This window comes from Micropterus salmoides, unplaced genomic scaffold (genome assembly GCF_014851395.1).
Source record: "Micropterus salmoides isolate LMB-PRFRI ecotype aquatic unplaced genomic scaffold, ASM1485139v1 Ms_hic_scaffold_2521, whole genome shotgun sequence".
NCBI lineage: Eukaryota > Metazoa > Chordata > Actinopteri > Centrarchiformes > Centrarchidae > Micropterus > Micropterus salmoides.
The window spans coordinates 1-26,842 of NW_024041731.1; the positions used below are offsets into that span (position 1 = coordinate 1).

The 26,842-nt window shown below is 40.9% G+C and overlaps 1 protein-coding gene across 1 annotated transcript; it reads right to left on the reverse strand.

Annotated features, from left to right (window-relative positions):
* Positions 1-1,622: 1,622 nt before the first annotated feature.
* Positions 1,623-23,252, reverse strand: LOC119918998 (syntaxin-binding protein 4-like; the record flags this gene model as incomplete). The annotated part of the gene is made up of 12 exons (XM_038739571.1): positions 1,623-1,718; positions 2,324-2,400; positions 6,414-6,492; positions 7,540-7,765; positions 8,749-8,855; positions 10,460-10,592; positions 11,845-11,980; positions 13,845-13,930; positions 20,633-20,707; positions 22,652-22,721; positions 22,879-22,974; positions 23,179-23,252. Coding segments are annotated over 12 exons (1,255 nt in total), but the record flags the coding sequence as incomplete, so codon positions are not given.
* Positions 23,253-26,842: the final 3,590 nt, after the last annotated feature.

Genomic DNA, 26,842 nt, shown 5'->3' on the forward strand with positions numbered 1-26,842 from the left:
CCCTCAAAATCTGTGAACACAGCGTACAAAACACAAGAACAAATATTCTGAATTCTAGTTTCATGGTTTTAGTATCTATTTCGGTTACTGACGCAGTTTAACGACAGATAAAGGTGGTCAAATAGGTCAAATAGGTCACACAAGGACTATTAGGCTTTAGCCTGCATCTGAATGCAGCCTTCGAGAGTTTGATACTTGAGAATTGGATGAATTTGCGTAAAAGTTGTAATACTGCAAGATAAAATACTGCATTACAAGTCAAAGTCCTGCTTGTTGGTACGGAGTTTCTAAGCGGCTTGTTCAAATTAAAGTTTGGCTGCGCCCCTATCTCCTTATAATGAGGAAGAGGCTGTAAAGAGGTCGCTGTGTTGTTTGTTAGTTATTGATTGGTTTTATGGATTATTCACAGGTGTTCCAGGCGTTGGTCAGGAAACGCTTTTTGTGACAGAAACACCTGAAGCTAACGAGAAAAGTCCTGACGGCTCAGACTTGGGTTTATAACGGTACTGAAGGCTTAAAGGTTCAGTGTGGAATTTTTTTTATGAGATCTATTGACAGAAATGCAATATAATAACGACGTTTTCAGTGGTGTGTAAAGACCTTACATAACGAACCGTTTTTATTACCTTAGAATAAGCATTTCTACTACAGACACCGCGGGTCCTCTTACGGGACGTCACCATGTTGCGCCGCCATGTTTCTACAGTAACCCAAACGGACAAACCGCTACACAGAGCGCGTTTCGTCGCTACATTATATCTGCTCTGATAATGATAATCCAACACATCTTTGTAGTAGCGTCCATGTTGATTCCACATTCAGACTTAAGAGCACATGAACACACAGTGAAGTCGGAAGAACGACTTCACAACTCGGGAAGTGGGACCTATACGAGGAGGGTACTACTGGTGAGGGTTGTGAATTGCAACCAGCGTGCATTCACTTGCTCCTCGGATGATCCCATTTACCAAGTTGTGAAGTTGTTCTTCCGACTTAGTATTATCCAAGCACATAAACAACACGCAGACATCTAGTTCACTCTACATGGCAAATAAACGCAATACTACAAATTACAATTACATGTTTGCAAAATATGCAATATGTGATTTTGTACGAATCAAAGTTCTGTATACTTCTTTATGTCCCATGTAGACTTTATTTATATTTTTTCAATGAAGATTTAAGGAGGGAAATATTCTGATTATATTCTGACGCCACATGAATGCACCATCAGTCACCGCTCACCCCTCCAATTGCAAGCGAGCAGGAGAAGCTACGATGGCCGACACGCTCTTTCGGCTCTGAGCTAAATAATACGTGTGCTCCTGACTTTGTCCAAATTTCACTTCTCTTCTTGCTTCTAATAAACCAGACAACTACTACCCTACTACTACTACTAACGCTAACGTTAGCTGCTGTTGTTCTTCTTTGTACAAATTCAATGTAGATAGAAATGTCTCATTCTAAGGTAATAAAAACATAATGGTTCATTATACTGCAAGTACAACATGGAGGAAGTAGGACAGCTTTTGGGACTGAAGGGTTAAGAGGAAAAACAACTAAAAGTTACCGATGTTAATTCAGGGTTAGGGGGTTTTGTGATTTGAGTGTTGCAGTCTTACCCTGAAGGCCACCGTCCCGGCTGGATCGGCTTGAAGTCTGGACCTGAGCGCCTGCTGCTGAGCCTCTGTGGGCTTCAGCCCGAGCAGATCCAGAGCCTGCACACACACAGATCAATAATCAGCTCACAGTGGTGACGCCCTGAATGTATTCTGTCACTATCCAAATAAAACCCTGTATCTCCGCTTTAAGCTCCAGATGGAGATGAAATGTTTCATGAGCCTCAGCGTACAGAGAACATCCTCAGGAGCGACTGATCTGACAACGTGCGAGTTACTGGACTTGAAGATATGTGATTTGCAGCAGACAAGGTCTGTGGACTGAGGTATTGTTAAGATGTTAAACTTTATTGTCCAGATTAAATAAACATTTAATGTGTGCTGATTAATAGCTAAAAAGCCAATTTAACATTAAAATTAAACCTAAAACACAATAAAGAATTCAAACAGTTTGTTACTTTCGTTAACGCAGCATTTGGACTGTAGCTGCAGCTAATCATTATTTTCAGTACTGACTTAGTATTGAAAAATAAGTTACCTCAACTATTAAATATCAACATTGTTTTTTAATTTATTTTCTGTAAATCAACCAATTGATTAATTGACCGTGTCAACACTAATGAGTTCTCCAGGATCATGTTTCAGTGTTTCAGAGGACTGAAAGCTATAATTTAACAATAAATGAGCGATAACAAAAACCCCACCTGCTCCACCCTCTCCAGTCTGAGGCGGCTGGTGCTGAGGGAGCATCTCCTCTGAGGAGGCTGGCTGCTGACGGCCTCTGCAGACGGAGACACAGCCACACTTTCAAGAGTACGCTCATCTAACATTGTCGGACCGTGTACAAACAGAACAACATGACTGCAGACCATCAACTGGTTTTCACAGCACTGCACACATAACAGCAACAACATACAGTGATAGTTCACACTCAGACCAGTTCATTTTCAGTCTTTTTTTTGCTGTTAATGTGCTCTAAAAGTAAAAACAAGTTGGCCACTGCAGAGAATATTTCAACCTTTCAAGGGAAACTGGAGCAGTGATGATTAATCTTGGCAATATCTGACAAGGCCAATGAACTGTCTGCAGGCAGCCTTATCAGTGAGCTGCTGGTGAAGGATGTTAGCGCTACCTATTATGAGTTTTGGGAAGGTAGTGAAAAAGAGATTTGGAGCCCTAAACATCCTCAGTTACGTCATCTTCCTAAACGTTAACATCTTGAATGACAGCAGCTCTAAACTAACAGCAGTACTGGCTGGAGTTAGAAATATATAGTTATACTGAATAGAGAGCTGGAAAGTAACAAATTATTAAATAAATTAATTGAGTAGTTGTTTGTAAGTATTTTTTAATCTGTAATTTTACTTTTACTTAAGTATGTTGTTGTAAGTATTGTACTTTGCTACATTTTCAATCACATCCGTTACTGAGTCAAACAAAAAACTCGCGACCACTTTGACTTCAAGTGCAAAACCAACAGCTTTATCATGATGCAGTGTGTGAAAAAATGTGCTAAAATGCTGTATTAGTGTTCGTGCTAATGAAAACTGAACATTTCCTGCTGCTGCAGCATCACATTAAAAGCATTTAACTGGCGAAACCACATTTACTTTATTTTGAAGTAGTCACAGGAAATGCAATCTGTGTGTGTGAGATCAGCGCTGACAGCTCTTATTCATCAAAATGCGGCTACAACAAGACAAACGTCATTTTCAACAGTTTTCTGACAGCGGAAATGTTGAAATGTTGCAGTGAGTAATGCACAGTCCAGCAGCAGACACAGCGAGCTGTTAGATAAAGAGGGGTTAAGTGTCTTGCTCAGGGACACATGGTGGATGTGTCACAGTGGGGAATTGAACCCGGGTCTCACACCAAAGGCATGTATCTTCCTCCTGTACCTCATGTTGTCTGCAGCGAAAAGTCAGATCATGACTGCTGACATAATTATGGAGAATACCAGTAACTGCCCTGGGCATTAAAATGCATCTGCTGTTACCATAGTAACTACAGGTATCTCATGCACAATAACGGCGCAGCTGCATAATAGCATCAAACTGGTTGATTTGTAAATCATGCCACATCAGAGTTACATTTACAATAACTATCACTCCTCAGTGAACTCGGCTGCAGGTCTTGTAGTTAAGTAGGCCTGTCTAGATTTTATCATTATGGATTTAGGCCTACCATGTTTTTAAGGACTCTCTTCACACTGATATAAGCTAATAAAAATTACTTTTTGCAAAAGTTGAAAACATTAAACATAGGCAAATTTTTTATATATTTATATTTCTATTTATTATGTACTGTATTCATACCGGGCAACTTCCTCATATGTGAAAATGTACCTGTGAAAATAAACCCGATTCTGATTCTGCTTACAACAAATGTAGTTGAGGACCCCTGAGTAGAGGTCAGTGAAATAATAGCCAACTTCCATTGGTGGTTAAAATAAGTTTTCATTGGCCAAAGAGACATCGGTGCATGACAATGTTGGTTGGCATTAGCAACGCTATACTATACTAACGCTTGTGACATTAAATTACCACCTTTTTAATGTAAATAAGGACATGACTTCATTTACAGTCCAGTGCGGCCCGCCACAGTCTAATCTGTTTCACCGGTTTCTTAATGTAGCGAAACATTCTCAAACTTCTCATTGTAACATTAAATGTCACTGTTTTTATCTGTCAACAAACTGAAATTGAAAGCGCCACATGGCTTTATTCCCTTATCAAATCACAAAAGAGTGCAATTTAATTAAATAAGCTTATCCTGTGTAAATAAGCTTATCCTGTGTACAGGGTCACGGGTAAATAAGATATTAAATCAATATAAATAAGTTATTTTAGTGTTAAAAAGCGTTTACTCTGAGTAAATTTTAAATGAGCTACTTTTTACTTTTACTTGAGTAGATTTTTAAACAGGTAACTTTACTTGTCTTTAAGTAAAATTTCATCAATGTAATCGTAGTTTTACTTATTTTTTAATATTTTTATACTCTTTCCACCTCTGACTGTAGAGAATAATGCAGCTGAATGACATCTGACAAACTGAATCCTGCTCTCCTTTAAACAGCAGCCACGCTCTGAAATCTACAGCAGAACCCAAAGAATGTTTCTGTTTCATTCATTAATAAAGCTTCCATCTGAAACATGTTACTGGCTGAGACAACATGTAGATTAGATTATATTCTGCAGGAATAATGATTTATACATGATGAATGTCCACGTTTTCACATCACCTTGCAGGGCAGGACTGTTTTTTACACCAGCCACACTTCACATGCAGATATATTCCACGTGTAGACGTGTGCAGAAATGTGGAGGAAGGAGTGTAAATGGGATGTGGTTCAGACGCCTCCGTTATTTTCACCTTCACCGTGTTAAAGCTGAGCCAGTGCAGGTTAACACCTGTGCGTTAAGTGTCAACTGAAGGGTGGGGCAGATATTTAACGGCAAGAAATCTTCCAAACACTGTCTGGAGTCACAGGTAGTGCAGCTTGTGTCCTCCGTCCTGTGTGACTGATGAATTCAAGCATGTATTTCCTGTTTAGGTGAGAGCTGAGGTCAGAGAGTTCACCTGTGTTTATATTTGCCCCACAAAATCACACAAATGGCCAATAAAAGTGAAGCACAGAGCTTGGAAATGGAGACGCCACTAACCATCGCCTTGTTTGGTGGCTTTTAGGACCAGATATTACCGTCAGTTTCACTGAATGTTCTAATATTCAGCCACATTATCTAAATTAGTTGTAATTACTTGTACAAGGTTAAACTCTTTTAAGCAAGTTAAGCTAACCCAAAATGTTAATCTGTCATTGCACTGAAACACAACCTCATTACGTACCATTGCTCCAAGTTGAGCCAGGAGGCCGCTACTCTTTCCGAAATACTTTATTCTTTGGATTTGTTTGTTTTGTGTGTTCTATTGTCTGACAGTTTTGTGTCCTAAAGGACTTATTGAATAATGATCAATCCCTTTGTTATTTTTATAATAACTGATAAAGAATCAACAGAAAGGGACACAAAACGACCACAAAGCGATGTCCGTCTGGTGGTAGACATTTCTCAATGATTCCCATTTAAACACTAAAATCCACTGCTTAAAAAGATTCCTCAAACCGGTTTTACGACTTTACTGTTGGAGGTTCCCTTTATTACTAAACGCCCTGAACAACCGCCGTCATTTTGGTCTTTGGGTGTGATGTCAGACGGCGAACACAGCGACGTGCATATGGAGAAAGCTCTCAGCGTCCCTCACACACACAGAGACGGGACGATGCTTCCCACTCCTAAGCCAATCGTAGGCCAGACCTCCCGCCCGCTCACTTCCTCCTCCAACAGGCAGCAAACCGCACGCCATCTGTCCCTCTCGCTGCCTCCTCTCCCTGTCCTTTTATTCACACCTCCCAGCATACAGCAGCTCCTCTGCGCACACGCTCTGCAGTTATTGCTGATACAGAAGCAGATATGAATAGATGTATAGTTCCTGTGTCATGACCTCTGGCCTCTGATTGGCTGACGGCCCTTAAGACTGCAGATATGAGGAGCTTTTTTACTACAGAACTTGATGGCGCTTCTTTAGGTCGTCAGCAGGTAACTGAGAGCACAAACGATGTTGCAGGTGGTGAAGCTGTAGGGTTTCAGGCCAGATAAACCCACAGTGGTGATTTCTGCGACGGTATAACCGCAGCGACTGAAGAACCAGCTGTTTGCCTCCATCAGCCAATCAGCTCGTGTTCTCACAGCGGCAGCACTACGTTTGATTAGTTATTAGAGAATTACAGAAACATACCAGGGTGTGTTTCAGGGATGCTGTCGCTCTCTGCTGGGGAGACCTGAGTCGGCTCGGTTCTGGCCGGAGACACTCGCACCTGCAAACATTAACACACATATTAATATTGGTTTGATAAGAGTGCGTTCATGTGTGTCACAACCTCATCTCAGTGCAGAGAGATGCTGATCGACTCACTGATATTCCTGCTCTTCACCCCTCTGCTTTTCCCTACAGGTTCCAAGTGACTAATCAAAAAAAAATTCTGATGAAATCTTAAAGGAGACCTATTATGCTTTTCCACATTCGATGACTTATCTACAGTGTTATAATGTTGGATGTTCATGTTAAACATGGCCAAAGCTTCAAATAATGAGGCTTAAGCATTTATAAGAAATCCCTGTGAGCAGAAACCTCAGATTTCCTCCTGTTCTGAACGCTTTCAACGTTTTCAACAGCTTTTTCAACCATCGGCTCCGTAATACGACACACGGAGCCAGACGGAGCCGCTGTTCCTTATATGGTCATTTGCTCTGCACAGCAACGCTCAGTCTGTCTGTACCACTCAGCAACAGCCTGGTAACATTCTTCAGGTCTTGGTCAATCAGAAGACAGTTGGCTTTGAGAGGGGGGCCTTAAAGAGACAGGAGCATCTACAGCTTGTTTCAGACAGAGGCTGAAATGAAGGCCTACATGAAGAGCCAGTATAAGAAAGAAACTTACTTTTCTGAACTTTGAATCATGCAAAGCTGCTATACAGAACTACAATGTAGGAGTGGTAAGTCCATTTGGTTTTAAGCCTGTTTGTCATTAGCCAGAATTAGCATCCCAGCTAATATCACGGTTAATGTGAATTACAGATGCGCATTGCTAGCCAAGCTAGCCAGCCCCAACATCTCATCCAAATATGGTCACATCTTGTTCCAAAAAACCAAGATGGCAACGGCCAAACTACCAAACTCTTTTACACAGGTAATGGTTTTAAAGAAAACAAGAGTGATGAAAATAATTTGGCTTTGAAAAGCAGTAAATCTTGACTTGTAATGTCTCAAATTAATCATATTTGGTTTAAACAAAGTTCATTCCAGACAAAACCAGTTCAGTCTCCCTCCTCGTGTGGACCTCAGGTCTGTACTGAAGCTCATACCTGACTGACGTTGACTGCTGGCAGAGTCTCACAGGCAGGGTTCCGGCTGGAGGTGATCTTGGTGACCACGGTGGGCTGAGGAGGCATTGCGCCCAGCCCCGGGGGCCTCATCTGGGGTCCAGTTCCGCCGCCAGACCCCTGGAGGGAGATGGGGCTGTGAGGCCCGCTGCTGGAGCTGGAGGATGATCTCCGCCTGATGAAGGCAATTTCCACCGTAGGGTCGGGTCTACAACACACAGGGCTGTTTTCAGATTTTTGGAATATGCAGCATTTATAAACATTTTAACTTCCATATTTACTGTAACATCTTCTTAGACAACGAGAGCATTGGCAGCTTCTGTAAGACTGAATTTCCCATGAACCCTCTGTGAAGGTTCTCAGTCACCCAGGTCATGGATATCCAAGGAAGGTTCACCGACCACAAAAACTGTTCTTAATACAGCCAGGAGCACTAACGAAGCAGCGATCATCTTGATGACGACCCCGCAGGGGTTAAATGGCTGAGTTTCCCAACCAGCCAGTCAGAACTGAGAAGAAGTCTCTCGAACGAGAGACGAAGTGTCTCAGAGTTTTCAACCAAGTCCAGCTACCCTTCAATTAATCTTCCTTGGATTCCCATGAACCCTGGGAACTAACCTATTACGTATTAGATACTGAATGAGCAATGTATATTTCTCACTCACTCTAAACTAATTACTTCTGAACCTATAAAATATAAACATCCATAACCATCCACATACACGGTATGAGGCCTCTTTCTAAATAAGGTTTTTGACTTTACACACAATCTTGATCACGCATTTATAAATAGCTATTCAATCAATCAATCAAGTTTTATTTAAAGAGCAAAATTTCCAAAAGACATGGTCCTAATAAACTTTAAAAAATAAATTGAAAAGAAAAAATAAGCCGTAAAATACAGAATGCATGTGATTTAACATAACATAAAATCAACAAACTAAAATAATAAACCTATTTAATAACTTAAAATTAGCTCAACCCTGCCCTAAGTAAAAGTTTTATCAAACAGAAAATTCTTATGTCTGGCCTTAAAAGTGATTCCATAGTAAAGGCGCTTGATAACTAAATGCTATTGTCACATTTATTCCAGCAGCATCTTATTTTCAAGCCAAACTCCTCTGTTCGTGTTTCTTTTGTGTCTTGAATAATGTATTAACCCCTTAGAGAAAGTCTCCAGGTGTGCCGGACCTGAGCTTGGTGCGTGTCAGGATGCTCCTGGCCTCCTCGTACGTCACTCCGATCAGGGACTCTTTGTTGATGGACACCAGCTGGTCCCCAACCTGCAGCCTGCCGTCCTGAAACAGCACAAACACACAGAGACGTTCAGGTCCTGGTGCTCGAGGTGCCAGCGGAGGTACTGGGACTAAGAAAAACTGGGTTTTTTGTGACTTTTGGGTTCAATCTTTTGTGTTTCTTAGAGCACAACATTTGGCTTTTTTAGTAAAAAAGTAGAACCCTTGTACAAAGGTTTGATTTTGACTGAGCCCACATGGAACACCAGCAATCTAAGGTTGATGAAATGACCTTTTTGAGACCAACAAGGCAGGAAAACCCAGAGTTTTGATGCGTTTGGCTTCAGGCTGGACAGACTAGAGAGTAGGCTAGGCGGTGTGACATATATACTGCGTAGACACGATGGGAGCTGACTGTCTCCCCTACCATTGCCTTAACAGGACCCCCCCATCCCCACCCACAGAAAAAAAGAAATTAAATTATTATTATTTACCTTATTTATGTGCTCTCATTTGATTTAAGCTCAGCTTTTGATTGAATCACACAATTTTGCTCTGCAGACAGAGCTGTTGTCTTAAAGGAGAGATTTAAAGTTAATTCATGACCTTGTTACCAGAAGTTTAACCTCACCACAAGGTCCATGGACGTTTTCACGCAAGCTAACATGCACAAGAGATCTGCTCAGAAATATGAGAATTTGAAACTACAAGTTCAGTTTTTTGGTGTAAATGTGAGTGTGAGTGGGTGTTTGTCTATGTGTGGCCCTGCGATGGACTGGCGACCTGTCCAGGGTGGACCCCGCCTTTCGCCCGATGTCGGCTGGGATTGGCTCCAGCCCCCCGCGACCCTGTACGCAGGATAAGCGGTCGACGATGGATGGATGGAGTTCAGCTTTTTTATGTAGTGTTGTAGTTCTCGAGACCGGTCTTAAGACCACTTTTTGATGGTCTTGGACTCATCTCGGACACTGAGGACTCGGGATTTTATTTCAAGACCAGTCAGACCGTAACTTTGGGAATATCAAGAAATTGCTTTTGCATTGTCTGTTTTATTTGTTAACATCCTAAATTTGATTGGATGTAAAACGTGTTGCTTCAAATCCAACCAATAACCCTAATTAAAAATGTGTTGTTCCACATTTTATTGTGTGTCATGTAATGTGGGGAACTGGTTTTGGTCTTGACTCAGTCTCAGCCCCTAAAAGTCTGTCTTGTCTGGTCTGGATAAACTCTGGTCTTGGTCTTGACTTGGTCTCGGTTTGGTCTTGACTACAACACTAGTTTCATGAACCTGTTCTTATTGTCAGACATGCATTTACATGTTACGCTGCAAAAACCAAATTAGGAATAAGCTCAAATTGCGTTTATATTTTTAATATTGTTTTAATATAGGAACAGCCTCTGATCATCGGGAGGCCAATTCGGACTCCGCCCAGTTGGAGTTTGGCCAAACATTAGCTGCTGTTTCCAAGGTCAAGAATTAACTTTCAATAAAGTTAAAGTTCTGACACAAAAACAATGTTACGATTAAGTCTGCAATGATGTTGCTTTTGCTGGATTTGTTTATCTTTTAATTAATAAATTGATAAAGGTTGGGATGTGTACGTCGCACAATCCAAATGATTACAACACTTCTTTTTATTACAGCGCTCAGCTAGGACGCCGACCTTCTGGCAGTCTCCTCCAGGCACTATTTCCTGAATCAACACCATTGGTCCTTCTGCACGGTTAGCTCCGCCCTTGATGACCAGCCCCAGGCCTGTTCCCTTGGCCACGCATATCAACTGAATGACGCTGTCACTGGGGAGAGAGAGGTGGGAGAGAGAGAGGATGACACTAAGCATGATTAAAAACCACAAAGCTATGCTGCCGCTCACATTCAATCCCACCATGACATAATCTCTAACCCTCCTCCTCTTCCTCTCTCTAGCTCTCTCTCTGGTCCTCCTACACTTCTCTGTGAAATTGCTGAAGATGCTTTTCACTATTTTTAGCTGTTGCTGGTGTTTCCATGCTGCAGAAATACAATTTAACAGTTTTATGTAACAACCTTCTGAAAAGACCTTCAGAGAGCAGCTCTTTGTTTACTTCCTGTAGCTGCAGAGGGTTATAAGCGTTCGCAGCAGTAAATCATAACTCATTTATATGTTCCCAGTTTTCATTTTAAGGTGCCTCGTTTTTGCAGGAACATTCTGCACTCCTTTTTTGTAGGGTTGAATAGTTAAATAAAAGCTTTTAATATGTACCGATTATATATTATATTATACAGGATCATTTGTTCTTCAGAGCTGCAGCACAATTTGGGATCTTGCCTTTCCTGAGAGGATAAATGAGGTCTGCTTTGATGCAGGAGTCTAAAAACTTTAATAGTATTTTATTATCATTAAATAAAGATACACTGCCGGTCAAAGGTTTTAGAACGACTTTTCTAGTTTGTATGTAAATCTATGTAGTTCAAGTCCAGTGAAAAACCTTAATTGGTACAAAAGTAAGCAGCAAACTGCCAAAGTTAAAAACACTTACATCACAAAAACAGACATTTTCAGATCTAAAATGAACAATTAAATGAAGGAGTTTTGTTCATTATTCATTGTAGGATCAACCGATGACCAGCTGTCTGTGGGAGCTTCAATTTAAGATTTGTGTCAACTAAAAGTTTAAATAAATCTAAGCCGCAGAGCTCTGATTGCCAACGTATAACATGTAATAACAAAAGGTGGTATTTAATTACATTTGTAGGCAGCATGCTATTAATGTGGTATTTTAAGTGAAGGAAACTGTAAATGCTGTAAAGTGTATGATTCATTATGCAACTTTATTTTAAACTTCAATTATTAATCTGTCACTTAAAGACGGAAATCTAAACATTGGATATTATTGGAAAATGACTGATTTTATTATTATTAGTTTACCTAAAAATTGTATTAGTTTATTAAATGACTCTAATCAAATGTCTCAAAAGTCTCGTTCTGGTGGGATCCGACTGGCTTCCAGGTAAGAAGTTATTTCCATAAAGGCTGAAATCTGCTGCCGCCGTGTGATTCCTGCCTACCTGAAGGCGTGCGAGGACGTGTGCATGGTGTAAGGGGGGGCGTGGGTGTAGGCTGTGACCCCCTCTTTAGGACTGAGGAGCTGGGGGCTCTCTGATCTGGAAGAGGAGGAGGAGGAGGCGGTGTCCGTCAGCTTCCCTGAACAGAGATGAAAGGAAGAAGAAGAAACCAGAGAGAGAGAGAGACAGAGAAGAAAGAGGGAGAGTGGAATAGAAAGTGAGGGAGGAGGTGGAGAAAAATGAAAACACAGGTTTAATCAGATCCATATTTTAATATTTGTAATCATAAATCTTCTGCTTGAATCAAAAGGTGTTGGAGTGAGAGAGGCGGAGAAATGGATGTGTGTTTGTGTCTCATTTCTATATGTGTGGGGACAAATCTGACTTTTGAACCTTGTGAGTGAGGACATTTCCCAAAGTAAAGACATTTTCATCTGTGACACAAGAGGACATACTGTTTGGAAAGTAAAGACACTTTGAGGATGTGGGGATGTTGTACGTCACAGGAGGACAATTTTATAAAATCTGAAAATGTCTAAAAAGATCAGGACACCTCTGAGAACATTTGTGCAGCCGGCACTTCATTAGCAATCACAGAGCACGGTTTTAAAAACTTCAACTCAGAGCAGGAATGCGCCCGTTTTTCTCCCCATCGTTCATTCGGGTGACAACAGAGGAAGGCTGAACTTTCATCAACATTGTTCTTGAAACGTTCAGCTGGCTAGAAAGTAAGTAGGTCTCACATCACCTGTCAGATAAACTGAAGGCCTAAACCCAAAATGCAGCGCTGACGTTAAAACAAACCGATGCTCAGCTGCTCGGCAGGACACACGACCCCCTGTACTTAGTGGTAATGTTTGTGAATAAAAGGCCTTAGGCTGGCCACAATAAAAGGCCTTAGGCTGGCCACAATAAAAGGCCACTCCAAAATGTCCAGTTCCATTTGACAGCACAATGCCACAGATGTCGCAAGTTTTAAGGGAGCGTGCAGTTGGCATGCTGATTGCAGGAATGTCCACCAGAGCGGTTGCCCGTGAAACGCTGTTTCACAGATATTTCCTGAGCTGACTGGTGGTTGTGTGCGTGACACAGGCGCCGATTGCCACAATACACGGCTTTCTGTTGTGCATTTTTCCTGTCCATCAAAGCCCGACGATTTCACCCACCACCACCAAGTTACCCGCGAGTGGCGGCTGCTACTTTCATTTCCTGTGTGACACTAAAGTTTATGTTGTGCAAGCTTCGGTGAAGCTTAAGGCCGTTGTACAACAAGAAGGCAAGGTGCAGCGTAACATGCAAAGTTGATGCAGGCTGGTTTACTCTCGCGTGTCATGTGACTAGAGTGTAATCGCAGCCTTTGCGATTAGAAAATCATAATTTTATTACATCGCGATAATATCACAAATGTAATTAACCGTTCAGCCCTAACTGCCAAATTCTCTGAAACGCCTTTGGAGACGGCTTATGGTAGAGCAATGAACATTCAATTCACGGGCAACCGCTCTGGTGGACATTCCTGCAGTCAGAATGCCAACTGCACGCTCCCTCAAAACTTGCGATATCTGTGGCATTGTGCTGTGAGATGGAACTGCACATTTTCGAGTGGCCTTTTATTGTGGCCAGCCTAAGTCCTTTTATTGTGGCCAGCCTAAGTCCTTTTATTGTGGCCAGCCTGAGGCACACCTGTGCAATCCCCATGCTGTCTGATCAGCATCTTGATATGCCACACCTGTGAGGGGGATGGATTATATCGGCAAAGGAGAAGTGCTCACTAACACAGATTTTGGCAGATTTGTGAACAATATTTGAGAGAAATAGGCCTTATGTGTACATAGAGAAAGCCTTAGATCTTTGAGTTCAGCTCATGATGAATGGGGGCAAAAACAAAAGTGTTGCGTTTATAATTTTGTTCAGTGTATATCAAAATCCAATTTAGGTTAAAGTTAGTGAAAGTGTTTTTCTGTCACTGAGGACATTGATATAAATGTGTCTGCATGTTGTACCTGCGGAGAGCTGCGTGGGAGAGATTCGTCCTGAAGCTGCGACATTATTGGAGCCGTACTTCTCCATCAGCTCAGCAAACTCCCTCCTGAAGAACACAAACACACAAAGAAGTATTCAAATCCTTCACTTGAATAAAAGTATAGTAAAGATACTCAGTTACAAGTTCTGCATTTTAAAAAGAGTAGAGACGAAGTAGTAAACATGTTTTTTACAGTAAAAGTATTTGTTTTAAAGAAACAGCTTTTCAGAAGTGTTGAATGTGTTTGACCTGTTATAAAATCATAGCCAGAGCTCGTCAGACTGTGAAGTGATTCTGTTGGAGAGGGCAAACTACAATATGAAGGGAAACCAGCCGAATAAACAATACATACAAACTGAATGTGTAGACTGAATTAGCATCATGAAGAAAGGAAACACAAGATCTGTCTGAGGTTTCTTTCCATCATCAGCTGATCACAAACTCTCCTCCTCTTTACAATCACTTTCTTTTTTTCTTGGATAACTGTTCACTTTTACTGAACACAAGTCTGAGTGCAGAACACGTGACGGTGTGAGTTCACAGCGTGGTGTTTGTGGATGATCTGAAGCGAGCAGGCAGATCTGTGAGCGTTTGTCTCCCTCACATGGACGCAGAGGAAACCTGAGTTCCCGGATCGCTCACACCATCCCTGTCTGGTCAGGATGTTATCGGCTATTAATTTTAAACAGGACGTGCACAGAGCGAAAGCACAAAAGGTCAGGGGTAACACTGTTTTCTTGCTTAGATAGCAGCGTCTCATTTACAGTCATTCTTCAAGCACTATTTCTGAAACCAGTAACACTTGTCCTCAAATCATTTACCAAGTGTGCCAAACTCAGTGCAAATTTTTTATTTTTGTCTCTCTGCAAAACTTTAAACACAACTCACTGCTTTACACTCACTTTGCAATCCAATAACACACTTCTAAACTGTAAACATAACTATTTTTTGCTTCACCATTTTGCCAATTGACATTCCACATTGACACTTGATTATTAGTTCACATACCAATCAGAGCATGAGCACTATATGTAAACAGGCCACAGGTAAACATTTGGTTTGGGTTACAGTGGAGGCTTTAGAGGGGTGAGAATTAGAGGAGGGAGAGGAGGACACGGACGAGGAGGTGAAGAAGTAAGAGGAGGAGAGGACGAGATCAAGTAGGATGGGGTAGAAGGAAGAGGAAGGGGAGTCAGGAACATACGGCAATAACTGATGAAACATTCCACATTGTAAATAAAGTCATTGCAAATAACAGCATCACACTCAGAGAACTATAGGACGACATACAGGCAGATAACACAATGTTCCACAGCAACAGGGTCTCTCTGCATCCACACGTGTTTTTCATTTACACTATCAGTGCATAGTTACTGTTTCGTGTCCTTACAAAAAGACATTTGTCTGTACTGTAATGATGCGAAAGCTACTTGCAAGAATTTTCTTCTTTTGCAAGAGATGTATAATGTTTGGTTTTTTGGTGTAAGTGATGGTTTTGTAGTTAGAGCTTTGCAAAACTATACTATAGCTTCAAAAATGGTGCCAAAGCAGTCAGTTAAACTGTAAGGCAGTGAGAGGAAAGTTAACCATGTGGACTCTGGCACCTATTTCCAGGAAAAACGCCTAAAATAACAAACCCAAACTAAATCAGTAATATCTCCTCAACCATCAGACCTAGATACATAATTCTAGTCTCCTTTGAAAGGTCAGAAGCTAAGGAATATAAATCCATTGTACTTTAACATCTTTATTTTACCATTACAGACTACATGGAGATAAAATACCGAAGAAATATGATATTTTCATCCTCGCCTGGTAAAAAAAACCCTATATTTTAATACAATAAGTCCATCAAAACCATCATAAGGTAGATTATAATGCACCTGAATATCTTCTAATACACCTAGAACACAACTGTAACTGTAAATTTGATGAAAAGAGTTTTCTTCATAACACTATTTCTCTCCACACAACCACGTTCCAAATAACATAAAGCTTCCAAAACATTGAAATATTGATAAAAACAGTCAATATTCCTGTGACCAAAAGCACTCCCATGCTTTACAGGCCACAGCTTGAGAACAGAATCCTACAGGGCCGATAAACCCTGCCTCTGCCAAAGCAAACTGTTCTTCTCTACTTCAATCTGACGACAGAAACAAAACTTATCGGCTCATCCGACCTCACCAAGATGGCGGCTCGCCAGATGGTCTCTGTTGACGCAAAGGACCGCTGTTTTTGGATGGAAAACAGCTAGAACAGCTAGAACAGCTAGAACAGCGAACATCGATTAGCTCCCCTGTATCAGGCAAGTCCGTTACCAAGTTAACTTTGGATATAAAGTGTGGAACATTACTTTCGATTCTTCTTCTATTCTATTCTATTTCTTGTTTCTGGTAAAACAGCTGACAGGCTCTTCAACAGAAAACATGTCTGACTTTGTTGTTTAATGCAGATTGATTAGAGCTGAGTGTCATTTTCAAAATCTCTTATTTAAAGCCACAGCTGCTCAGATAGAATATGCCCACATAGAAACCGGTGTCTTCAAAAGTTCCCATTCTGCTCATCTGGATTTTTAACAAAAGGTCTATCTAGTCTTACTCATAATTTTTTTTTGTCATAGAAGAAGACTCATGCTGTGTCTAAATTTGTGCCCTTCCATGCTTCCATTTACTATTTTGTGTGTGTAAGTAAACCGGATGAAAAACAAAAGTCTGATAGATGAGAAGTCTGAGGATCGACAAAGTTATTACAATTTATCCTGAGGGGAACATGAAGGACCAGTCTTTCAGTAGTTGTTCATATATTTCAGTCTAGACTAAAGTAGTGGACTGACATCCCTGAAAACAGTCACACATGAATAGTTACATTTCACAGCTGATAAACTGAAGACGTGAAACGCGCCCTTGAAAAGGTACATATCTGTAACCTGACTGTTTGCTCCTGAATGACCCAGGAGAATTTGATTGTTCACGTCTGGACAACAGCTTAAAAATTACATAAACTTCCAGAAGTTCCGGGCTCGACCCCATTCAGCATCCTGAACTCACAAATCTCCTTCAATAAGCTTAGACTCCACGTTTGACTTTCCGTTTTTATCCAGCGAACCTGTGAGGACACCAGAAACCAAATCCCTGATGATTTCATCACGGTGTCCTCGCCGTGACCCGCCGTCCCGCTTAGTGGCAGCTGCACATAATAATCATAATTTGTTGTAAGTGTAAAAAACAAATATCAGACGTGTGGGTACAAAGCTGCAATAACACACACACACACACACACACACAGGTCTGGTTTTGTAATAATAAGGATGAAAATGAAAGGACTCCACTCTCTGCCAGAGGTGGGACGACCTTTTCTCTGCAGTCACAACAACACACTCGCTTCCTATCAAATGTTGTAAGCTGGAACTTTTTAAGCAGGTCGATCCTCAAATAACCTTCTGTTCCTCCCTGAATCAGTCCTACAGTTTCCTTCTAACGCCAAACCCATCACTCTTTGTTTTGTTTTTGTTTTTTGTTTTTATAAAAATATGTAAAAAATACACTGTATGAATTATACAGGAGAGGTAAGAAACCCCCAAGGACTTATAGTGAATCATCCCCTCTGGATTTTCATTTGATATTACACAAAATTATTATAGAAAAATAATGACAATAATGATAAACGATTAAACACAACACACATAGTGAAATTTTAACCATGACGTATGTATTTTTTCATGCTTGACTTAAATACTGACAGTGATGGACAATGGTTGGATATGAATGGACAGTTAGTTAAAAACCAGTTATGAAATACTTTTGGTAGGCTATGATTTTGAACAATAAATTTGTACATAAAGATACATGTTTGATAGATACTGATGTTGAAAATGGATAAATGATTTAATTTCTTGAGCAGAGGAGCTGATGGTTCATACCGATGTGATGCAGTTGCCTGGCTTAAAAACCTTTTTTGGATCAAAACAATTTTTTGAAGATAAGAAGGATAATTATTGCCCCAAACAATGTTACAGTGTGATATATGGATGCAATAAACTATAATAAAGAGTTAAAAGACAGGACTGATTTACCAGTGAACAAGCTTTAAGACTGTGAACTGGCTGAAAGACTAGTTTAACACTCAGCTGCCACCAATACAGACTTTAGGATCAGTAAGAAGCATGTGACCGGTTACACACACTAAACGACAGGTAGTATTTCATTTTGATTTCCGGAGCTGGAGAAACAGATGAAAAAAGCCAAATTTAGAGTTTTGTTCCTTACTATTTCTTGGAGCCTGTCTGCTGCTCAGACCTAAGAAATAGTCTGACATGCAGCATCCTGTAAAACGAGGAATTACTGTTTTTACACTTTTTGAAAGGATTAAACCTACAAGGTCTAAGAAATAATGATCAGGGAGATTTAGAGGTGCAGGGAGGTGGATTATGGTTCCTTTGGACAGAGCCAGGCTAGCTGACTTCCTGCATATGTGTTTACAATTTTTTCAGTATTATTTATTTTTTCAGGGCAGATTGGATTTAAGTAACTATCAAAAAATTTCCTGACTATTTTTCGATTAACTGACAGATTGTTTCGTATCTGATGAACTTATTTCTGAGACTTAAAGGTTTTCATGGCGTACTAGGTGTTAATCAAACCCCTTTATACTTCGCACACTGGTTACGGACTACCTTCATGTGATGTTTTTTTTATAAGAAAAGTGTCAGGACATAAAAACTGATCAGAAGAACATGAGGAGGAACTGAACACACGGGGACTGTTGATGTTGGTTAATAAAGGATTGACTGCTTCCTGCACTGACACTAAACGCTGTTATTGGACGTAAATCATGAGTCGGGGAATCGGAGAACATGCACGTAAATCTTTTAGAGGGAAGAAAGAAATTCTGGTGTAAATGTGGATGTTTGGAAGCACAAGTGGGATTGGTCACATTGGTTAAAAACCGGCTGCAGTCTGCCGAGCGTCCTGCAAAATGTACAACCTGCAAACTGAGTCTGCTTGCTGCTGTTTCTGCTGATATGTGTTGCTTTGCATCTCGGATCGGCCAGAGCTCTTTCCCTGCTGTCAGACAGCAGAGCGACCCTATTGTGTCACTGCGTGTTTGTCTCGATGTGGCAGGCTGACGTGGAAAAGCACAGGGGACAGCAGAGTGCCAAGTCAGCTTACCTCCTGCTGGTGAACCGCAGGGAGCTGCCCGTCAGCCGCACAGAGTTTATACCAAGGACAGATCCAAACACAGACATGGTTCATTTCAACAGGCAAGTCCAAGCTTGAGGTAATAAGACCTGCCTCTCCTCTGGACTCTAAAACATCAGCTGTTGTCTGGGTTGTTTCTGTCTACATGACCTTTATCAGGTATATTAACATCACAAAAGATAATAAACAGCGATTTTAGGGAATTGTCCCTTCTTAAATGCATTGCGACACGGACGATTCTGAATTGATGAGCATGGAAGCATGTTTGCTTTTATGAAGTAGAAGGGAATAATTACCTGGATAAGACACACATTATATGCAAGTTGTGTCAAACTGGCAAAGTACCAAAAGTACCAAAACTTCTCCTGTCAAACGAGTATTGTATCCTTTTTGTAATCATAAAAATAATTATTATTTGTATGATACATGCAAGCAACATGCCAAAAGGAAAAGACCCTCTTTTTTTCCTTGCTTGTGCCGCACGATGCTTGTAAGCCTCAGCATTGGCTGTGGTCTCAGGGACGATCGACATTGTTACAAGATTTATCACCATCCCTTTGTTTCATCATCTTTAACACCACTCTTTACATTTTTATTTGCAATTCGCATCACTTGTCACCGATCAATCTCTGCGTTGCATCACATCAATTCCTCAGCTGATTTTCTTCACGGAGCCTCCGGCTGCTCATATCAGATGTAGTCGGTATGGACAGTTATGTGCAGCTTTCTTCTTTAGAGTCTTTGGTGTAGTTTAGCTTCTTGTTCAAGCAGACTCCTCTCTCGTCTTCTACTTGGAGGAAGTTTGCGACTCACCACTAAAAGAAAAAGCACTCGCGATCTTTCAATTCAATTCTTCAAGATTTATAGACCCAAAGTTAACAGAATTATTCTCTCAACAACTGTATCAAAATGTTAACTTCTTACTTGACATTTCCACCCCTACGCAGAAGTTTGTGCCTGGTTGAGTTGGAAAAGTTGGTGTGCCAAATCACATAATGGGATTTAATGAATGAATGCCAATAAAAATTAATGGACACAGGTTTTTCAAATAAATAATGATGTTGCTTCCACTGTCTCGCCAAAAACTAACAAAAATAGAAATAGAATAAAAGGACCATCGACGTCCGGGTTGGTCTTCACTGGTCTAAAATCCATCGATACCTCAATAATCCAACACCACATACTGTGTGTGGGCAGAGGAGACAAATACATTCATTGTCAAGTAACAGTATCTGAGTTTGGAAGCTGCAGTGTAATTCCACTATGGACCAGAGCCAGCAGGACTCACCGAGTACGACTAGAACTTAAGCACCTTAATGTTCTTACTGTAATTGGACTAATTTAAGATGAATCAAAATCACGCATGATCATGATCCCTAGACACCGAGATGTGTCCTCAGTTAAACTCAGCAGCAACCAACAGGATGTGATCGGACATGTTGAACCAAAATGGACAGATTTTACACCCCAAAATGTTGTTTAATCATTTAACTTAAGAAAATAAAAAGATTAAAAGAAAAAAAGTAATGTAAGGAAAAAGGTGATGTTTATTTTTTTTTATTCCTACCTGGATTCATCATCTCTGGCGATCAGCAGGGACATGTGATTAGAGAGTGAGGCTGTCCTCAAGATCTCCACCGCCCTATTAGGAAACGGGACAGAGAGGTAACGTCATCAGCTGGTGTGTAACCTTTCATAATAATAATAATAATAATAATAATCTTTATTTGTAGAGCACTTTTCAAAAAACAAGTTACAAAGTGCTTTAAGAAGTGTAAAGACAATAATACTTTTTCGTACATACATACAGATTAAAGCTCAATCACAATTACTGTAGAAACATAAATGCACGAAGGGCACGAGGGCTCACTGTTGGTTTGATGAGTGACGTACTGACCACTCGGAGGGCTTGGTGAACTACCAAAGCTAACACGCTAGCAAGCTGGGAACATGCTGTGTTAGTCAGTCAAAATATCTCTTTCTATTCTGTCTACGCTGAGCCGTTTACTCCCCCTGACATTTTGTTCTTAGGATTGTTCTTCATTTCATTTAATAAAGAGTTACAAAAGAGGGACAAGCTGTCAGTTCTCACAGTTAAAAAGCTATATTAGTACGATGTCTTCAAGTCTGTAAACCAGGTCTCTGTTAAGGAGCAGTTTATACTATGACAGGAGGAGCTTCAGTAAACCTGCCAGGTTTAATAAGCTATGGTCACTTCTTCGATTTTGGACTCTGCAGCTCTCTGTTCACTTAAAGTTTGCTATTGGTCAAAAAACGTGTCAAAGTTGAGCCAGACACAAATGATTTACAAAGACGTATTTGTCCTGATAAAAGCTGATTAACTGATTGTGGCAATTCCATCGAAATGAATTGATTTCCCTTTTAAAATGCTGGTGCGACCGAGCCATGCAACACAACTGGTCACCAGACTCATGATAAATTACGCACCCGGACCAATACTAGCACAACGCTGACTTGAGTGGTCCTGATTCTTATCACATCTCAAACCACGTCTGTCCCCATAACAGAGCTGAATCTGGAGACCATATGTGCAGCTTTAGGTCCTTTGGTGTCAATACCCAGGCCATACCTGTCAACCCTCCTGTTCTATCCCGGGATTCTCCCGTTTTAACCTTTCGACAAATAAAAACCTGTGTGAAACTGTGTGAAATTGAAATGTGTGCTTTTCCCCCTCCAGTAAAGCAGGTGGCAGTATGTATAAACATTAACTGTAGCAGTGAGGGAAGTCAGCAGCAATAAAACAACAACAACAACAACAACAACAACAACAGCACAAGGGATTAAGGGTGAATGATGCAGTGTGTGAACTGGAAAAATGATTTACGATGTGCGAGTAAAGACAGTAATTCTGCATTCTGCATGAATGGTTATTATGATTATTGACAAGTTAGTGCTTAACATTAGTAAATTAGAGACCAATACTGTGCTTCTTGCACAAGGATATAATGAATAAAAACAACTCGCAAAAATGAAGCTGTAACTGGAATAAATATTAGGCTTAGTGGTAAACTACATATGAAAATATAATAAATATGGTAACTAAATGTATACCGTAATGTAAGCATTACTAAATCATATTAAATGGCTAATCCTTGAAGTTAGCATCTCAGAACATGTGTTAATTATAGCTAAACACTGCGTATTGCTTACGATGATGGGATGGAATTAGTTGTGCAGGTATTTGGTCTGAAGCCAAAATGTTGGACACATTAACATGTTGATCTGATGGTGGCGCTAGATGAAAAGTCAGAGGATCACCACTTAGAACCACAAATGCCACGCAGAGAAAATACTTATCAAGTAAGTGAAAACTTTGACTGTCTAGTGTTTCTAAAAGAAAAGTTAAAATTCATCCTCTCTGGATCATGAATGTCTGAACCAAATTTCATGGCATCAATCAATTATCTCATAGTTGTTGAGATATTTGAGTCTGACCCTGCGATCCCTAGAGCCCTGCTGCTGGCATGGCTAAGCATTTTAATTACCCCTTACCTTAAAATACCTGTGCAAACACACACACAAACACACTCATTAATGTAGTGCAGACAGCACACGTCAAACTCACCTCTCATTGGTCACCCCTATCAGACTGATGTTATTGACATCCAAAATCAGGTCACCTGACTTAAGCCGACCTGGAACACAGAGTGACAATCAGACAGAGGCTGGTGAGCGAGGATAATAATAATAATAATAATAATAATAATAATAATAATAATAATAATAATAATAATAATAATAATAACTGCCTGTATTTTTCTTGTAAAAGAAAAATACAAAAAAGCTACCTACCGTCCATAGCCGCCAACCCACCGCCTATCACCCTCTTGATGTAGATACCAAACTCTTCTCCCGTCAGCTCTCGGTAACCCCCGATTATCTTCACACCTGTACACGCATACAGACGAGCTCAGGTCAGTCAGGAAACTTCTGTTGAAGCTGGACAAACTGCCTGAACTCAAATGCAAAACAAATGATCTGTGGATGCTTTTGACACAGCTGTCCGGTGCTCACTGAGCTGCAGTTTAGAGACATGTGAGATTATATTAACAATGATTCAGAGGTCAGAGAAGTCAGGGGGAAGATGCTCACCGAGTCCCTTCTTGCAGTCGCAGAACTCCAGCCTCTGTACGGCTCGGCTGATGCCATGCGGGCCCATGATCGTCCTGACAACAAGCAAAAACACCACAGATTCAAAAACATACCATCATCCTGCCTCATCCAAAGCCCCACTCTCTCTCTCTCTCTCTCTCTCTCTCGCTCTCCTCTGTGCTTCGCTGCACAAAATAATCAAATCATCACTGGATTTTGTCATTTCTCCCACATACCCCCCCCCACCCAGCCACATCCTGACCAATAAAATCTGTCGTCTCTTCAACGGCACGGCGGTTGAACTGTGCGGTGACCTGGATGTCAGCAAGCCCCGATACAAACAGTACAGACAATCAAAGCAACAATAAACAGCAGTCATTATATCCTCGACACAGAGACTCCTCAGACGTGGTTAACATGGTCCTGCTGTCTGCTGGTCTGGTGCCGAGGCTCAGCTCACCGTCAGAGCAGAATGTGTTTCAGATGCTTACGTCTGTGTCTGTGTCAAAGTGTGTGTGTAGAGACAGCATCTTCTGTCGTGGACTTCACAGGGCCGGCCCGAGAGTTTCTGGGGGCCTTGAGGAGAACTTGATTTCCCTCCATAGCTATGCTTTGTCACATCTTTAGGCATCTGGTACCAATGCACATGGCAGCCTTTTGCATCATTGTTCACACAGCACTGAGGGAAGCCCTTTAGTGCTATTGTTCAGCCCTAAAAGTACTACTACAAATAACAGAAAAGTCAGATTAAGGAGGTGGACAGGTGGGACAAAAAACGGACTTTCACCAGGAGATTGGTGTTCATTTCCCGTGTGAAACAAAAAGTCAACATTGGTTTCTTTGAGTGCTGTTATATAACTTATGTAAGTAACATTATTTAACTTCCGTAATTAAAGCCACGTAAGTAACAGTTATTTTAACCCAAACCATGATCTTTTCCTAAACCTTAGCCAGTAGTTCTGGTGCCTAAACCTAACCAAACTGCTACATTCTGAAACATTAACCAGTAATTTTATTTTGAAACTTATTCTGCAGTTCTTGCTAAAGTGACTGCGGAGCTCTACACGTACAAAAACAATACTAAAGGGCAAAAAGCGTTGCCAAGGCGTTTTGACAAAGCATCTATATGTGATGCCCTGGGATTATAGAAAGGGTTGTTGTTGTCTAACACAACTTTATAATGGGGGTGATGGCGCATAGATGAGATGCTTGCCTTTGGTGTGAGAGACCCGGGTTCCACCATTGTGTCCCTGAACAAGACACTTAACCCCTCGTTGCTCCAGAGGCGTGCAACCTCTGACATGTATAGCAATTGTAAGTCGCTTTGGATAAAAAGCGTCAGCTAAAATGAATAAATGTAATGTATAACGCCACGAGACGGTGAAAGTCAACTTTATTGTCAATTCTGCCATATGCACAGGACATAGACAGGTTTAAGATGCCATTTTTTACAGTCCTCCAGTGTAAAACAGTTTAAGTACAAGAGTATAAATAATGTAAAACTAAATGAGTACTAAAATAAAGGTACCCTTGAAATATTTGCACACGTGTGCATTAATGTCATTAACAACGTGCTGCAACGTCATTAAACAGCAGATTGTTTGTAGCTCAGATGATGCAAAGTATGTCCTTCATAACCAAACACCAAGTATATAATTAAGGATAAAATTATGAGTCATTAGCAAACTTTTAACTGTTTAAAACATTGGTTACTTTAAAACTAACCTTCATCTGGGTGATAGATTAGAATAGAATTAGAGTTTTATCATCCAGCCAAGGCTGGAAAATCCTCTTTGGTCTCATCAGACCTATAAAAACAGCACTAGTCTATATCAACATATATAGATATATAAAACATATACAAACATCCTATTAAATCAATGCTCCACATCTCCGCACATCACAGCACTCCAGTTAATACCACATACAGTGTAAAATGCACTTTCTATCCAGAGAGGTATAGGTGTAAAAGATGGCTTGTAGCTCTTTTTATTTGCCACAGGCACTCTGTTTGGTCGCCCTGAAGGTAGCAGCTCAATCTCAGTATGGAGGAGGTGTCTGCTGTCACCAACGATGGACAGAGCTTTCCTATGTAGAGCTGTACTATAAAAGTCATCCAGGGACTTTTGTTGCTGGCCTGTTATCTTTCCTGCTGCTTTGACAATCGTGGCCAGCTTGTTTTTGTTTCTAGGTGTTAGATTTCTAAACCAGACAGAGATATTAAATACGAGAACAATCAGGCGGACAGTGTTCTGGTGAAGGGATCGATCATACAGGCCAAAGTGATTTCATGGTACCTTGGGGAAGTATTTTTAGTATTTTTTAATACAAAAATACAGTAGTTTATTTGGATACACTTAAATTAGACTATTTGGTATCTTATTTTAAAATACACTTTGATGTATGTTTTCCCATCCCTGGTGACAGTCACAGGTAGAGTAAGAAATAGTTTAATAGCCGTGGCTACATCAAGCACACATGATAACGTGGACTGGCGCTTTATAAATATCCCGGCGGGGGGCCTGTTTGGACTGTGGGGCCCGCCCCACCTTGCTGGGTTTGCGGTGGTATACCTTACGGGCCAGACTGTACCAGCTCAGTATAACTAGGAGAGCCAAAAGCACGACTCTGACCCTGCAGGCAAAGGTAAAAGTTCAGTTTTACTCATGGCCTGAAACAGTCAGAGGTCAAAACCAAGCAGGCTACTAAGACGAGGCCAACTTATCCAGTTAGGGGTTCAAAGAGGCAGGGATCAGGCAGAGATTACGGCTAAGTAGCAAGCACATTAGATGATCTGGCGGAGAATGAATGGGCCGGTGTATACACTGCCAGGCTAATGGGGAACAGGTGTACAGGTGATGTGGAATGGCGGGAACGAAGGGGTTATGTGCTATGCTTTTGGTATTGTTGACTTGAAACTTGCATTTTAAGCTCTAGCCAACTCTTCTCACTCCTGTCCGATTGAGTCACTCCCTCCTGGCCTGCTTGGTGTCCACCTGGCCTGCCTGTTCAACTTTGCCTGCTGATCTCCTGCCTGCCCATCAAACTTTTGCCCTCAGCCTGACCCCCTTGTGGAAAAGTCTGCATGTTTTCTTTTTCTCTCTCTTTTCTCTGCTGAGCCAGTGCAGATTTAATGTCTTTGGGGGATTATTTCCACAACAGAATCCTGCTCAGATTATTTGAGCGCGCCCTCAAAGTATATAACCAATTGCTATAAATCCTTAATTTAAAGTGAGCATATCTAACCGAAGCATATTGTAGCTTTGTGCTGAATCTGTATTCTAAATCTGCAAAGCAACGCATTTCTCCAGCCATCAGATAAATGTTGTAAAAGACTAATGTAACAAGTACAGTATCAGAATCTCTGATGTGGAGGAGACGAGCTCAGTCCCTTCACATCTGTCACTAAAATCCGGAAAACATGGAGCTGAGCTTGGGACGGTTGCCCTGATGTCATCTTGGTCATTTTCTTCTTTTGTTTAATTTCCAGCACTCTGTGAGGCTGCGCTGCTCTCAGGACCAGGTCACGTACAGTGTGTTAGTAAGGGATTGTACAGTGAAGTGGATGAATAAGATGCCAAGGTGAAGCGGAGGTCGCTCTGATCTCTCTGAAGAGGCTTATTTTGATCTTAACACAAAGGCTGCAACCACATATATCACATGA